At 39.9% G+C, this 12517-nt stretch overlaps 1 protein-coding gene across 1 annotated transcript; it reads right to left on the reverse strand.

The window, feature by feature from the left end:
• Nucleotides 1-5890: 5890 nt before the first annotated feature.
• On the reverse strand, nt 5891-9621 carry klf11a (Kruppel like factor 11a). Its single transcript, XM_076993134.1, has 4 exons — nt 9445-9621; nt 7885-8130; nt 6761-7670; nt 5891-6529 (listed from the first exon to the last, which is right to left on the reverse strand). The coding sequence occupies exons 1-4, from the start codon at nt 9481-9483 to the stop codon at nt 6234-6236; spliced, it is 1491 nt and encodes a 496-aa protein (XP_076849249.1). The 5' UTR covers nt 9484-9621; the 3' UTR covers nt 5891-6233.
• Nucleotides 9622-12517: the final 2896 nt, after the last annotated feature.

Below are 12517 nucleotides of genomic sequence, written 5' to 3' on the forward strand. Positions count from 1 at the left end.
TTTAATTTTAATTTTATATTTGTCACATATGACCCGTGCTCGAGTGAAAAATTAAATTGCAAATTAAGTGATTTCATTTTATTTTTAATTTTGTCATAATATTTTCACACATGTATGGAAAAAGAAATGGCAAAACGGTATTTTCATTTTCATTTTAGTATTTTCATTTTAGTTTTATTATTGGCAGGAAATACCTCCCATAACCTGACAGATAAAGTATCGTCATAGTAAAAGTGCCTCCATAACTAATGCTCTATTACATTGTCCTCAAGTGTTTCATATCTTTAGTCCACTAAATTACATTTAGTCATCGGTAAGTTCGAATGCAACCAAACGGTTACTCGAGACTGGACTATTTACATCGTGGTTTGTTTGTAACACATGATTCAGTTATTTTATATCAGTGTAAGAAACAGAAGGGTCGAGTTTGTCTACTAAGCTTTAGTGCCTGTCAATCATGTTTAGGCAAATCAAATTATATTAATCATTCATACACCTGTAGATCGAGTCTGTAATACATGATGGAACTACGCAAGGTACCTAGGTAACTAAAAATAATAATAATGAACAACTTGTAAAACAGATATGCTTAGTTAAACATAGTAAAATTCAAAGTTGTTTCATTCAAAGTTGTTTCATTCAGATAAATAATTTATACAGTTAAAATGTAATGTTAAGCACCAAATGCAGAGACACATTGTAGGAAACCTGCAAAAAGAAAAAAAAATGACTGAAATTAATAATGTAATTAATATGCTATTTGTTTATGAATTTACTAAGTTGTTAGGAATTTATTAACCTTCTTCATCTGAACATGTGCTATTGCATGTTTTTTAGTTTTTTAGATTTTTAGATTTCCACATCTTCACTGAACATACAACACTGCAGACTTGCAACCCTTAAAATGAAAGAAATAGGAATTTAAAGATTTGAAATGACTAATACTAGCATGCTGAACTCCAAAGTTAGAATATTGCAACAGAGGTAAAATTAATTGCAATTTAAAGCAGAAGTACTGTAGTTTTTGTGAACCTTCAGAATAATCTTAAAGAAACATGAAGGTTTGCTTTGGGAAGAGCTTGAAAAAGAGAATAAAAAACAAATAGCTCAATGCACAAAGCATTGAAAACAAAGATGTGGCAAAGTTATAACTGTCAGATCTGTTTGGGGATCATTTATAACACACAACAATATCCCTAATTCAATCATCAAATTAATATTCCTTATCCAATCTTCTGTAGATTTTATTAACCAATCAGATTAATTAAATATGTTAATTAGTTTCAGAATTTGCAGATTTCAGAACAACTGATGAGCACTTCTTTAAAGCAGTTATTTAAAGAAGAAATATGCTGATAGGAAGTGATGTATTTGGGAAAATGTGATTTAAAAAAGAGAAAAAAAACGCAGTTTCCATGTTGGTAGAGGACTAATTGTCTGATATTTCACAGCAGTTAAACTATTACATGAAATGTATTAGTAGGCCTGTAGGAATTGTCTAAAATAATTCTATATATTTACATTTATATTTATTTATATTTCTATATATTTACACACCTTCCCATTCAATGTTTTTTTTTTCCTTTAATTATTTTCCATACTGTATGGCATTTTCAGATAAAACAAAAATAGATTTTAATGAACAAAACAATGATGAGGCAAACGGGAGAATGCCGAGCACCAAACAGAAACATACATCAGTAAACAAAAAGGAGAAATGACAAACAGGAGACCCTCAATCTGAATTATAGGCTTGCAGGTTGTTGGTCTTTGTTTGGCTGGGTGTGTGCCAATGCATGACACGTTATGCATTAATATTGAGGACATTGAGACTATGAAGAAATACAAACGGAATTATGTAATATACAAAAAAGTGTTAAATTAGAATAGAATGTATTTTATGACTCTTTAAAGAAGCTGCCTTTGAGTTTTGGTGACAGCTTTGCACATTCTTGGCATTCCCTGAATCAGCTTCATGCTAATGTTAAAAAAGAAACAAATACAATACACACAGAGAAAAGGCTGAAACACATATCTGCATTCTATGGCTAACATGTTGAATCATCTTTGTGTTTGACCAACTGCTGTTGACATGGCTTCCAGATCGGTCTGATTGAATTTCATTCTATTTCTTAAGAAGCTATGCAAATCAAGATTTCATTAGTTAAGTTGTCAATTGTGATGTCTTCTGCAATTACCCATCTGTGCGGTGTGAACACACATGCACGTGATCACAGGGGGACTGTGGTGCACACGTTCCTAGAGCGGTGGGCAACCCTAACCCAGCACCCAGGGAGCACTTGGAGTTAAGTGCCTCACTCAAGGGCCTAGGAATCAAACCCACAACCCTCCGGTCACAAGACCAGTTCTGGTTTGTTTTTTTCATTCAGTACAGGTGTCTGAACTGCCTTTGCTGCGTTTAGATTGTTCTGAGAAGTTGTATAATGCAATGTACATTTTGTGGAGATCACATTTAACCATAAATTACTGGGTATTTTATCCTGCTACCAGTATGGTCTTACAGAACATTTTAGTTGTGTCTAACATCTACATTAGTAGTGAGTTTGTTGAAAGCATATACAAACATATAGTAAGGAAATACAAAGAATGCTAAGAAAACATGCATGGTGTTGCTTATCCATGATAATATAGAATTACAATTACAATAAAGAAAAAGTGGTTCTTAAGTGGTTCTTATTTAATTTCTTCAGCTTCAAAAATATGTTAAAATTAATTAATACACAATTCAAGAAACAAATATGTTAAAATCCAGATTAAATTCTTCATTTAATAGAGCTTTTGGTCACTAGAGTTCACCATTGGACTTTTCACTATATGATAGTTTTCTTCTTTTCAGATAGTGCATGTTACTTTTAACAAAGCCTCTACTTTAATCTCTATGGTCACAGACATCCACACAGTGTCCACTTTTCCATCAATATCTGCACTTACTATGAAACAATTAATGAATCCATTTAAAGGTATCACACTCATAACAGTGCTCACAGTATGCAATTGTGCCCATGAAATAATGTATAAAAGTTGTAAAGCAATATTTAAGAAATGTGATTTTATTTAGATAAATCTATTATCAATTACAGTTACTGTTAGTGTGTGTTGCAGGATAGCTGCAGATAGAAACAAACTGAAAAACAGGACTGGAAGTTCAGATGCACAGGTTTATTAAGTCCCCAGTGAGGAGTGCCTTCAAAACCCAACAGACATTAATAAATAAAGAGAAAAAAAACTAAAAAAAGGAAAACAAGTCAAAATAGACTAATTAACTCAATACACACATATCAACCAGGCCTTAAAACCTATCTGCATCCCAAGCCAGCTCTCCCTCTAATCACCGAGTTCTGCCTTTTACAAACCCATCAGCCTATTGGATTCAACACCACCCGCCGGCACGCCTGCAGGTAAGGTTTAAAATGTACAAAGTTCTAATTATATTTCTCTATTTTAACTTAACTCAAACATTTTATTATTTAGTCAATATTTTAGGATTAATATAAAACATTTAATATTAAAACATTCATGCTGGAACCTTAACCCCTTTTCAGAACCATGAAAGCAGGTTCCCCCCCCCCCCCCCCCCCTCATTTGAAAACCCAATAAACAGTTAAAAATGCATGGAAAATAATAATCCTCTATACTATCAGTTGGCCACCCTGAACAGTGCAAGATAATCACGATTGTTTATTTGTTTTTCAGAGTCCTGATGGTGTTTGCCACTGCAGCCCTGTGGGTCCCAATAAAAGAGTCTTTAAAACTTTGAGGTTGTCTTGTGTTTCTGTCCATTACAATAGCTCACAGCATGGAACGGACAAGATCTCCATTACAATGTGACGATCTTTGTGATGTGATTACAATTGGATAGTTAAGTGGTGCTTGTTCAGGACATTCTGTATGAAACATCCCATGTGCAAGCCATTTTCCTTTAGGTGGGTATAACAGGACATCTGCCAAAGTCTTTCCATTAGTGTCTTCAGAGGAGGGTTGAGTGGGCAAATCTGTGTACACATTCTCATGGTCTGTGGGATTTACCTCCTGTATCCCCTCTTGATTCAGTGGAGGTATTAGTTTCAGCCTCTTGTTAATGTTTCAAACACAGACCTTTTTTATGTCTTCACTTGACTACTTGCTTTTAACAATTTCTGATTAAATTTACATGTACATTTTCTGTAGAATGTGGCAATGAAGACAACAGTCCACGTCTATGGGCCAAATCAAAATGTATTTGTCTAATATGGATAGGATCATGTCCAGATGATTTTGCCATGGCAAATATATCAAGTTCATTGTCAATACACGTGGTGGGGAGGTGACCATTCTGCAGGAACATCGGGTTTGTAATATATGTAATATAAATTGCACAAAATGTGATTAATTTTGGTTTCTTTCTAAATATCTTTAGCATGATTATTGATGTTGAGGTTGTTGCTTTTTGACTGGTGTTTGATCTGATTCCTGTACCAGTGGTTTGTCCAGGGCCTGGACTGGTGATGATGCCTGGACTGGTGATTGGTCCAGGGCTTTGACTGGTGATTGGTCCAGGGCCTGGACTGGTGATGATGCCTGGACTTGTGATTGGTCCAGGGCTTTGACTGGTGATTAGTCTGTTAGATTGGAGTCAGAATAGGTGCTTGGGACACTGATCTACATATAGTCAATTGTTTTATCATCTGCTGTTTATGGAGAATTTTGAGAACTTAATAGCAGAATTTTCAAAAACCTGAATGAGAATGACGATAATAGTGATAACATAAACTTGCAGTTCATAAAATAGGAATAATTAAATGAGGGTGTGGATGTATAAATGATTGACTTGACTGCACTTATAATAATAAAAAATAACAATAATAATAACAACTATTATTATTATTATTATTATACGTGCTTGAGCCCGTGTGAGTGTAAGTGATGTCTTCAGGTGACTGTAAACGTCTTACAAAATCGCCTGATCTTGAACAAAATAATTTATAGAGAGGTCTGGGTTACCACTGGTTTCCCACCTCGCAAACACTGTTGCAGTTGCTTTATACAAAGAAGCAATCAAAACTATAAATGTAATATACATTTTGAAAACAACTAGTCAACAGCTTTGAGGAACGAATTGAACCGCTTAATCGTTTCGCCTGGTATAAGCACAAAGACATGTTTATACTCGCAAGTTCAGCCATAGCGACACTAGTTTTTAAAGAGGTTCATACAAACAAACGTAGCTCCAGCGACAGCTCCAGCTATCTTACAGAATACAGAATGCAGACGTTGCTTTCCATGTGGCCTATTCCGCCCCACGAAATGTAACGCCCAGCTGCGAGACGCAGCCAATCCTTTCTCAGAACAGCAGTAAGGCTAATGGGTGGGTCTAGTATTAACCAATCAGTGAGCACAGCACAGCTAATCGTCATCCGCGATTGGTCGCGCCCCCCCACCTCCCCCCAACTGCTTCACCTCAGCGTAATGTGATTCGATGAAGCGTGTTACTGGGTGTTATGAGTGTTGTGTAACTATACAGCGCTTGTGCCGTCAAATATCGTTGTGTGGTTGGATAAGAAACGTATTGTTTTGGTCTCCTCTGTAAGCTGTGTGGAAAGGAAATAAAGGCATCTTGAATCTTACTATATTGTAATATTATGTATTTATTTGTGAAAATATACAGTGATTGGAAATTGTACAGAGCCTGTTGTTGAGGCATGGCTTGACTATCTTTGAGAGAATAAATGACTTTCTAGTATCAAACAATTTTTAAATAAAATTCAGTTACGTTTTCTGGAATGAAACATTTGGACTACATAAACATGATGGTTCATTTGAAACTTCAGAAGTTCATCTTTAAATAATTTGCAAAGCAAGAGATTAGGTAGCATCACAGGTAAGAATACTGTTCACTTTACAGGAACTTAACATTTATTCATATATTGTCAATAAATGCACATTTGAATACACGTTACATTCATATAGATATGTTTATGTACAAATATACAATGGCATAATAGAAGTAACGAACAGACTCAAAGACTTTGGCAAAGGGAGTGCATACATCTGGGGAGACATAACTTATATAAAAGTAAACAATAATTCCTTATAAACAACCATGGTAGAAAAAAATCCAGTGCAAGGTCAGTTTGTTTTATACATGGACGTGTAGCAGCCTTGGTTTTCAGTTTCCCCTGTAAAGTGGTCAGTGGGATATTGTCCTGAGGTGACTGAGTGGCGTGAATGAACGCCTAGTTTGAGGCAGGTACGAGCACACTCAGGGCCAGAGAAGACTGTGTTGAAGGTGTTTGGGAGGGCGCCATTTTGTTTAGCTGGCGGGCCTCTGTAGGCCACGCCGCAGACCGCTTGGTGGTCATGTGACGGCGAGCGTGCTTGGTCAAGTGGTCGCTTCGCATGAATCGCCGATCACAGACGAGGCACACAAACTTTTTTTCGCCCGTGTGTGTGCGCCGGTGTCTGGAAAGTTCATCGGAGCGTGCAAATTTTTTGTCACAACCTTCCCAGTGGCAACTGAAGGGCTTCTCACCTGAGCAACAGAAACAGAAGTACATCATCAGCATTTTCAAGATTGTGTTTCAAACAAGACACTTTATGCATAACTCAGACAAAGGGTGAGTTAATATTTTTAATTTTTAATTAATATTTAATTTTAAAAGATGAGAATGGCTAATATCTTTACAAATGAAACAACCCAAATGCTTAATTCATTTAGTACAGGTTTTAGATCAGTTTGTGTTTTGTCTGAATATTTTCCAACCTGTGTGGGTCCTCAGATGGGCTTTTAGGTGAGAACTCTTGAAGTAAGTTTTTTTACATCCTGGGAAGCTGCAGACATAGTTCCGTCTGCGGGAGAAGTCAGTCTGTGCGGTGCCCCCACTGTGACCTGAGGGCAGGTACACTGGAGCAGGGGCCAGGGGCAGGAGCTTGGTGTTACCAACAGTCACAACGTTTTGTTGACATGGAGGTGTCTGAGACACTGGAGACTGAGGGACCACGAACATCACAGTGCCTTGAGCCACAGGAGGGCCCATGAGCAGAGGCTGTGAAAACGACGACGACTGTGGAAGAATGGGTTTGGGCCCAGTGGCCTGCATCTGAACGTGAGTCTGAACGAATGCAGAGAGGATTCCTGTTTGCCCATTAACAGGAAACACCTGGCAGAGGACAGGAGGGTTGGATATGGGTGACTGCGGAATGGCCTGGGAGGACTGGGACACAGGGGTGGGGGGGCTGACTGAGCGGGTGGAGGAAGCAGCTGGTGGAGAACCTCGCAGCTGTGGTTCCGTCAGTATGGCGAGTTGGGCTTTGGAACCACAGCTGAGCTCAGAGTGCTGGTCAGGGTTCTCTGAAGGGCAGAGTTTTTCCTGCCCTGGGGTAACGGAAGGAAGGCGACAGTCTAGAGATGTGTCTGCAGTGTGACGTATGACACTGGTAGCCATAGCCCTGTAGGGTGCAGAGGATTCGACTAGCGGAGGTTGAACAGAGCTCGAAAGGAGTGCACCCTGCTGGCTAGTCTGGGTCACTGCACCAGTGGTTGGACCGGGGCACACTGTGGACTGTGAGGCGCTTGGTTTGAGGCCCAAGCCAGCTAGAGGAGACACGGTGGTAAGAACAGCAGAGGTGGTAGGTGTCTCAGCAAAGCTAGGGCTGTGTGGTGGGGTCATGCACTGGTGGGGAAGAAGAGAAAGTCAAATTAGCATGTGAACTATGTAATTTTTTCCAGAGCTTAAATTCCAAAACACTTATTTTTTCTTTATTTTACCATCAGTTCTTTAGTATATTCATAAATCATAGTGTCATATAGATAAAACAAATAATCACAAATAATGCTGATTCTTGGGTGTAAAAGTATAATCCTCAAAACAATCAAAAACAACTCACTAGTGAAGATAGGGACACTAGATCTCTGGGGGACTCCAGGGTTTCGGGGTGCAGACTGAGCGAGTCACAGGAGTCTGAGGTGGGTGTCAGCGGGCGGGGCTTCTGGGGCCCCTGGACCCAGGAGCTCATGCACACCAGGGCCTCTGCAGCCTCAAGGTCATGATACTCCAGAGAGGTGGGGCAGGACTTCACACTCTCCATCCTGTTTCTCTCCATCATCACCTCACAGATATCCACAAGATTGACCTGAAGCAGGTAAAAGAGGCAAAGCATGTTCATTAAGATAATATTGCATTCGTTAGGCCACAATCACAACCAACAACATTTTAAAATGTGATTCTCCATCTTAATTTGCTCAACTGTGAATAACAACAAATTATTCAACAGAATATTTTTGCTTCTCGCTTGAAATTACATTTTAATTCAGTACGAAACCATGTGACCAGCAAGCCATGTGACTATCAGGATACTGGAGTAATATCAGCCATTGCTCTCTAGACTCAGGAAAAACCTATTTTACTTTGCATCAACATATAACCTCACATCCATACCAGCAACCATAATTATATTTCACATTTAGCTATTAGGACCTCCGACTGCATTTATTACAATGTCAAGTGTAAACCAAAGTCCTGTGGCAGAATTGATTTAGGTGATAAAGTGGGAAAAGGAAATAGACGACCTGATTATTTGTCAAGCGTTTGCAGAAAGCTGAACTGCACATAGCAACTGCTACTCATGAGAGAGGGGGCCCATCTCTGCTCTGCAAATAACGGCTACACCACAGGCCCTCCGGTAACGCCAACTGTACTGGGAACCTCCCATTGCCAGAAATAGACTTAAGAGTGACGTCCACTCCACCAAACCGCCTTGTGAGTTAAAATGTTAAAAACTCTGCAAGGGTGTGCACATGAGGATGAGGAAGTACTATAGGCTACACCTCAAAACTGTTACAAGGAAACCTTTAGAGTCAACTACACTACTAAAACCGTTTTCACAGAGAACACAGATAGACGAATCATACTGATAATTAGTGTATACACGTACATACTTCTGATGCGAACTGATATCATGCACAACTACTTACATTCATACGTTATTCAATCAATCGCTTCATCGTTACTTTAAATAAGAAGACAGAACTGGTCTCACTGCATTTGCTGCAAAGATCTTTAGCGGCACTGCAGATACTCTTCCAGTGGGCACCGTGCACAACACTGATTGCGGCAAACGCTTTATTGTCTACCACAACTCTGCACACACTTCTAATGCGTAAAAGTGCATTAACGTGGAAAGGAAACTCTTTAAATATGTATTTTAAATTATTGAAACATGGCCAGGTGTAAATAAATACTGATTTAATGTTTCATCCAATCAAATCCAAGACCGCACTGATATGGAAAAAAAACTGCAATTATGTTGTGAATAGCCCAATTAGGGAATATGCAACTTTGTAAAAAACAAACAGGACGCGTCAGCTCGTTATCTCCACCGACTCTTTGCGCAAATTACGCAAAAGTGGCAAACAGACAGTTAACCCTTAATAATAAATCAACTTACCTGGCCAGAGTCTGGTGCAAAAGTCGGCATGCGGAGCATCTACGAGTAACAAAGTCAACAGATAACAACAAGAGCGCAGAAGCACAACAGCCGTTCGGCGCACCCCGGACACATAAGTGTAATCACTTTTTTACAGCGAGGTCCAACCCCAGCTGAGTGAATCAGGAACGGAGAAGGGGGGAAAAAAACAGAAACAAAATTCAGAGCAGTCTGGCGGGTGGTAACGTGTCGCCAATCAAAAACAAAGGTGTAGCAAAAATTGGCCAATGGGAGCCAAGAAAGCGCGTGATCGGTACGTGACCAGAAGCCGATTGGCGGAGAGGGGGTGCGTGGCTGTTGGAGGGCGTGGCCGCGGAGTCAACGGTGTCAGAGTAAACCCGGTGAACTCGGCGCTCGAGAACTGGGGGAAAGGTCGAAGAGGCGCACGAGCGGAATCGTGAGATACTCGCACGCGTCTGGCTTGCCGTGCCAGGGAAGTCTGGCATGCGCAGACGAGGAGACAACGCCTGCGTGGACAAAGCGATGCAGGGAAACATAAACAATCACATTTGATGCCACGGGTCGAGGCTGGTTTAAATGTCCACAGTAGGGCTCACGAGACCCAGACCTGTTCGAGAACTTTCGCTGGGCATTTATCTGGGTTACTTAAGATAACAAAGGGGGGAAAAGTATACATGTAGGTTACAAAACGATGCTTAAGGGGAATCTGATGAAGCTATCAAAGTAATCGGTCTTTAGTCAGACAATTGCTTCTCCGTGCATTTAATTTCATATCAAATAAACAAAACAAAACGACGTTTTTGTGCTAAATGTAACAGTCTGAATCTGCACCCTTTTGACGATCGCATTTGATTTCCAGGCGGTAGAAGAAGGGGGAGGACTTGCCTTCCTAGAGTGGGTGTGGGGGAGTTGAACTCAAAAACCCTCAGCTCAGAGGCTGTGAACTGCTTCCCCTTAGAGAAGCCTAGGGTGGAGCCTAGCAGAAGCCTGTGCCTCTTTGTTGTAGCTGTGTTAACCCTGAAAACCCTTTTGTGTCTCCTAGTTCATCCGGACACGCACTGCAAAACTCGTAGTACGACGTGCGACACAAAGGCTATAGGCCACTTTCAGGAATCATAGTAAATGTTTTTTTAGAAGTTATGGGGAAATGTTATAATACCACGATGAGATCGTGTCGAGCTGTCAGAGATTGCAGAGAGCGGTGGTTGTAGACAAAGAGCGTCTAGAGTCCCACCCTCTGTTTCAGATCTTTATGTGGAGAAACCAGGGCAGCCTGATTTGACTGTGTTTTACTGTGCCCGTTAAGAACGGGTTTGTTATTGTACAAGGCATTCACGCTGATGCATTGAGTAAATGAAGTTCTCATCATATGACAAGTGCAATTTATTTAATGACAGATGTATGAATAAATACATATATGGGTGAATAAATAATGAACAAGGCATGTCAGACAGTGCTGCATCTATGCAGCAAAGATTGATAACCACCATTGTTAAAATGGGAAGCTCCAGCCTGAAACAACCCATAAACATATAATCTTTTATCCATACACGAATCAATAGTGACATCAGACAGACCTGCCTTTGTTTCGAGGGGATCCCAAACACATGTTGTCATGGGAACAAGGGCAACTAAAGTGGAGTTAGTGTCGAAGAGAAGGATGGTGCTTTGTGATATTTCGGAGGTGTTCAGTGTTGCTCTCATTCTCTTAATATGTGGCATGGAGTCAGCTGAAAAGTCAAACGTCTAATCCATAATAAGGAGGGAAGCCATGCCATTATGAAATCACTGTAATACAGAGAACGATCACTGAAATACAGAGAATGATCTCCAGTTGAAAGATTATATGCACACAGTCAGACATGCACCCACCCGCCCACTCACACACACACACACACACACATACAGTATATATACCTTTAAACCTGTCGAGCATGGCTCTAGACAACCTCCAGTCAAAGAGAAAAGGCAGCTCAGATCTCCTTCCCCCTCAGCTGACAGCTGTTCCATGTACACACAGAGGAAAAAAACAGACATGGCCGCCACGCTGCCTCCACGGTCCTGCGTGCTTTTGCTCCTCGGGTTTTTGTTTCCAGATAGTGCTGCACATCTCATCATTTCACTCACTTTGTAAGCTCATTTTCAATCAATCAGAAATGACATCACGAGTATAATAAATTAAGTGGGGGTACTGATTAAATTCTGTTTTATAAATAGATATGGGATTAAAAAGCTGTGTTTGAATATCAGTAGGCAAGCAATGTAAGACTGCATGTTTGCAACTATTTCATGTTACAGCTAAAATTAACTAAAATTCTGCATGACTGGAAGAAGACTGAGATTGAGCAATGCTATGTAAACAAGGTGGGTAATGTTTACAATGAGACCAAATCACAGCGCTCCAGTGCCCAACTGACCTATATTTCCATTTTTACCTTGTATAGTCATGTTTTCATAATGTATGGGCGTGCCGTGTTTATCTGAAGCTTCGCTTTTAAACAGGGGACCCTAGATGAGAATTTAATTGCATACTAGAAATTCATCCATTACCTTGACACAGTACCATACCAAATGCTAATTGGGTGGGTGTTGTCTTGGAAACCACAGCAAATAACGCTGTTTCTACCAACACTTGGAAGTAAATAGGCAAAGAGGTGCAACTCCATCACCACCATAAAGAGGTTAAATCATAAAAGCAATCTGAAGGACTTGGACGCCTCAAACAAATATGTCTGATATGCAATGTATTCTAGAAATAGTAAGTGGATAGGCTTACTAAATGGATATTCTTTCATGGATATCATTCTTTGAAGTTAGCTCAAATGTTAATGCTTTTTTTGGCATTTGGCAAACGTTTTTATTATTTAAGTTCCACAGTTTATCTTAAAGTGTCGTGGTTTCCCTTCTTCTCTGCGTCTAAGCTCTTGAAGTGCATACAGTGAGATGTGGATCTGTAGACTCGGTACTTATGACCGAAAGATCAAATTCTGTTGATTTTATAGACCCTCCCAGAGTGAGGAGAAGGTTTCTAGGAACACACCCTCTGCATTCATCCAAAAGCCACCGTAAGACA

The sequence above is a fragment of the Brachyhypopomus gauderio genome, unplaced genomic scaffold (genome assembly GCF_052324685.1).
Source record: "Brachyhypopomus gauderio isolate BG-103 unplaced genomic scaffold, BGAUD_0.2 sc104, whole genome shotgun sequence".
Lineage (NCBI taxonomy): Eukaryota > Metazoa > Chordata > Actinopteri > Gymnotiformes > Hypopomidae > Brachyhypopomus > Brachyhypopomus gauderio.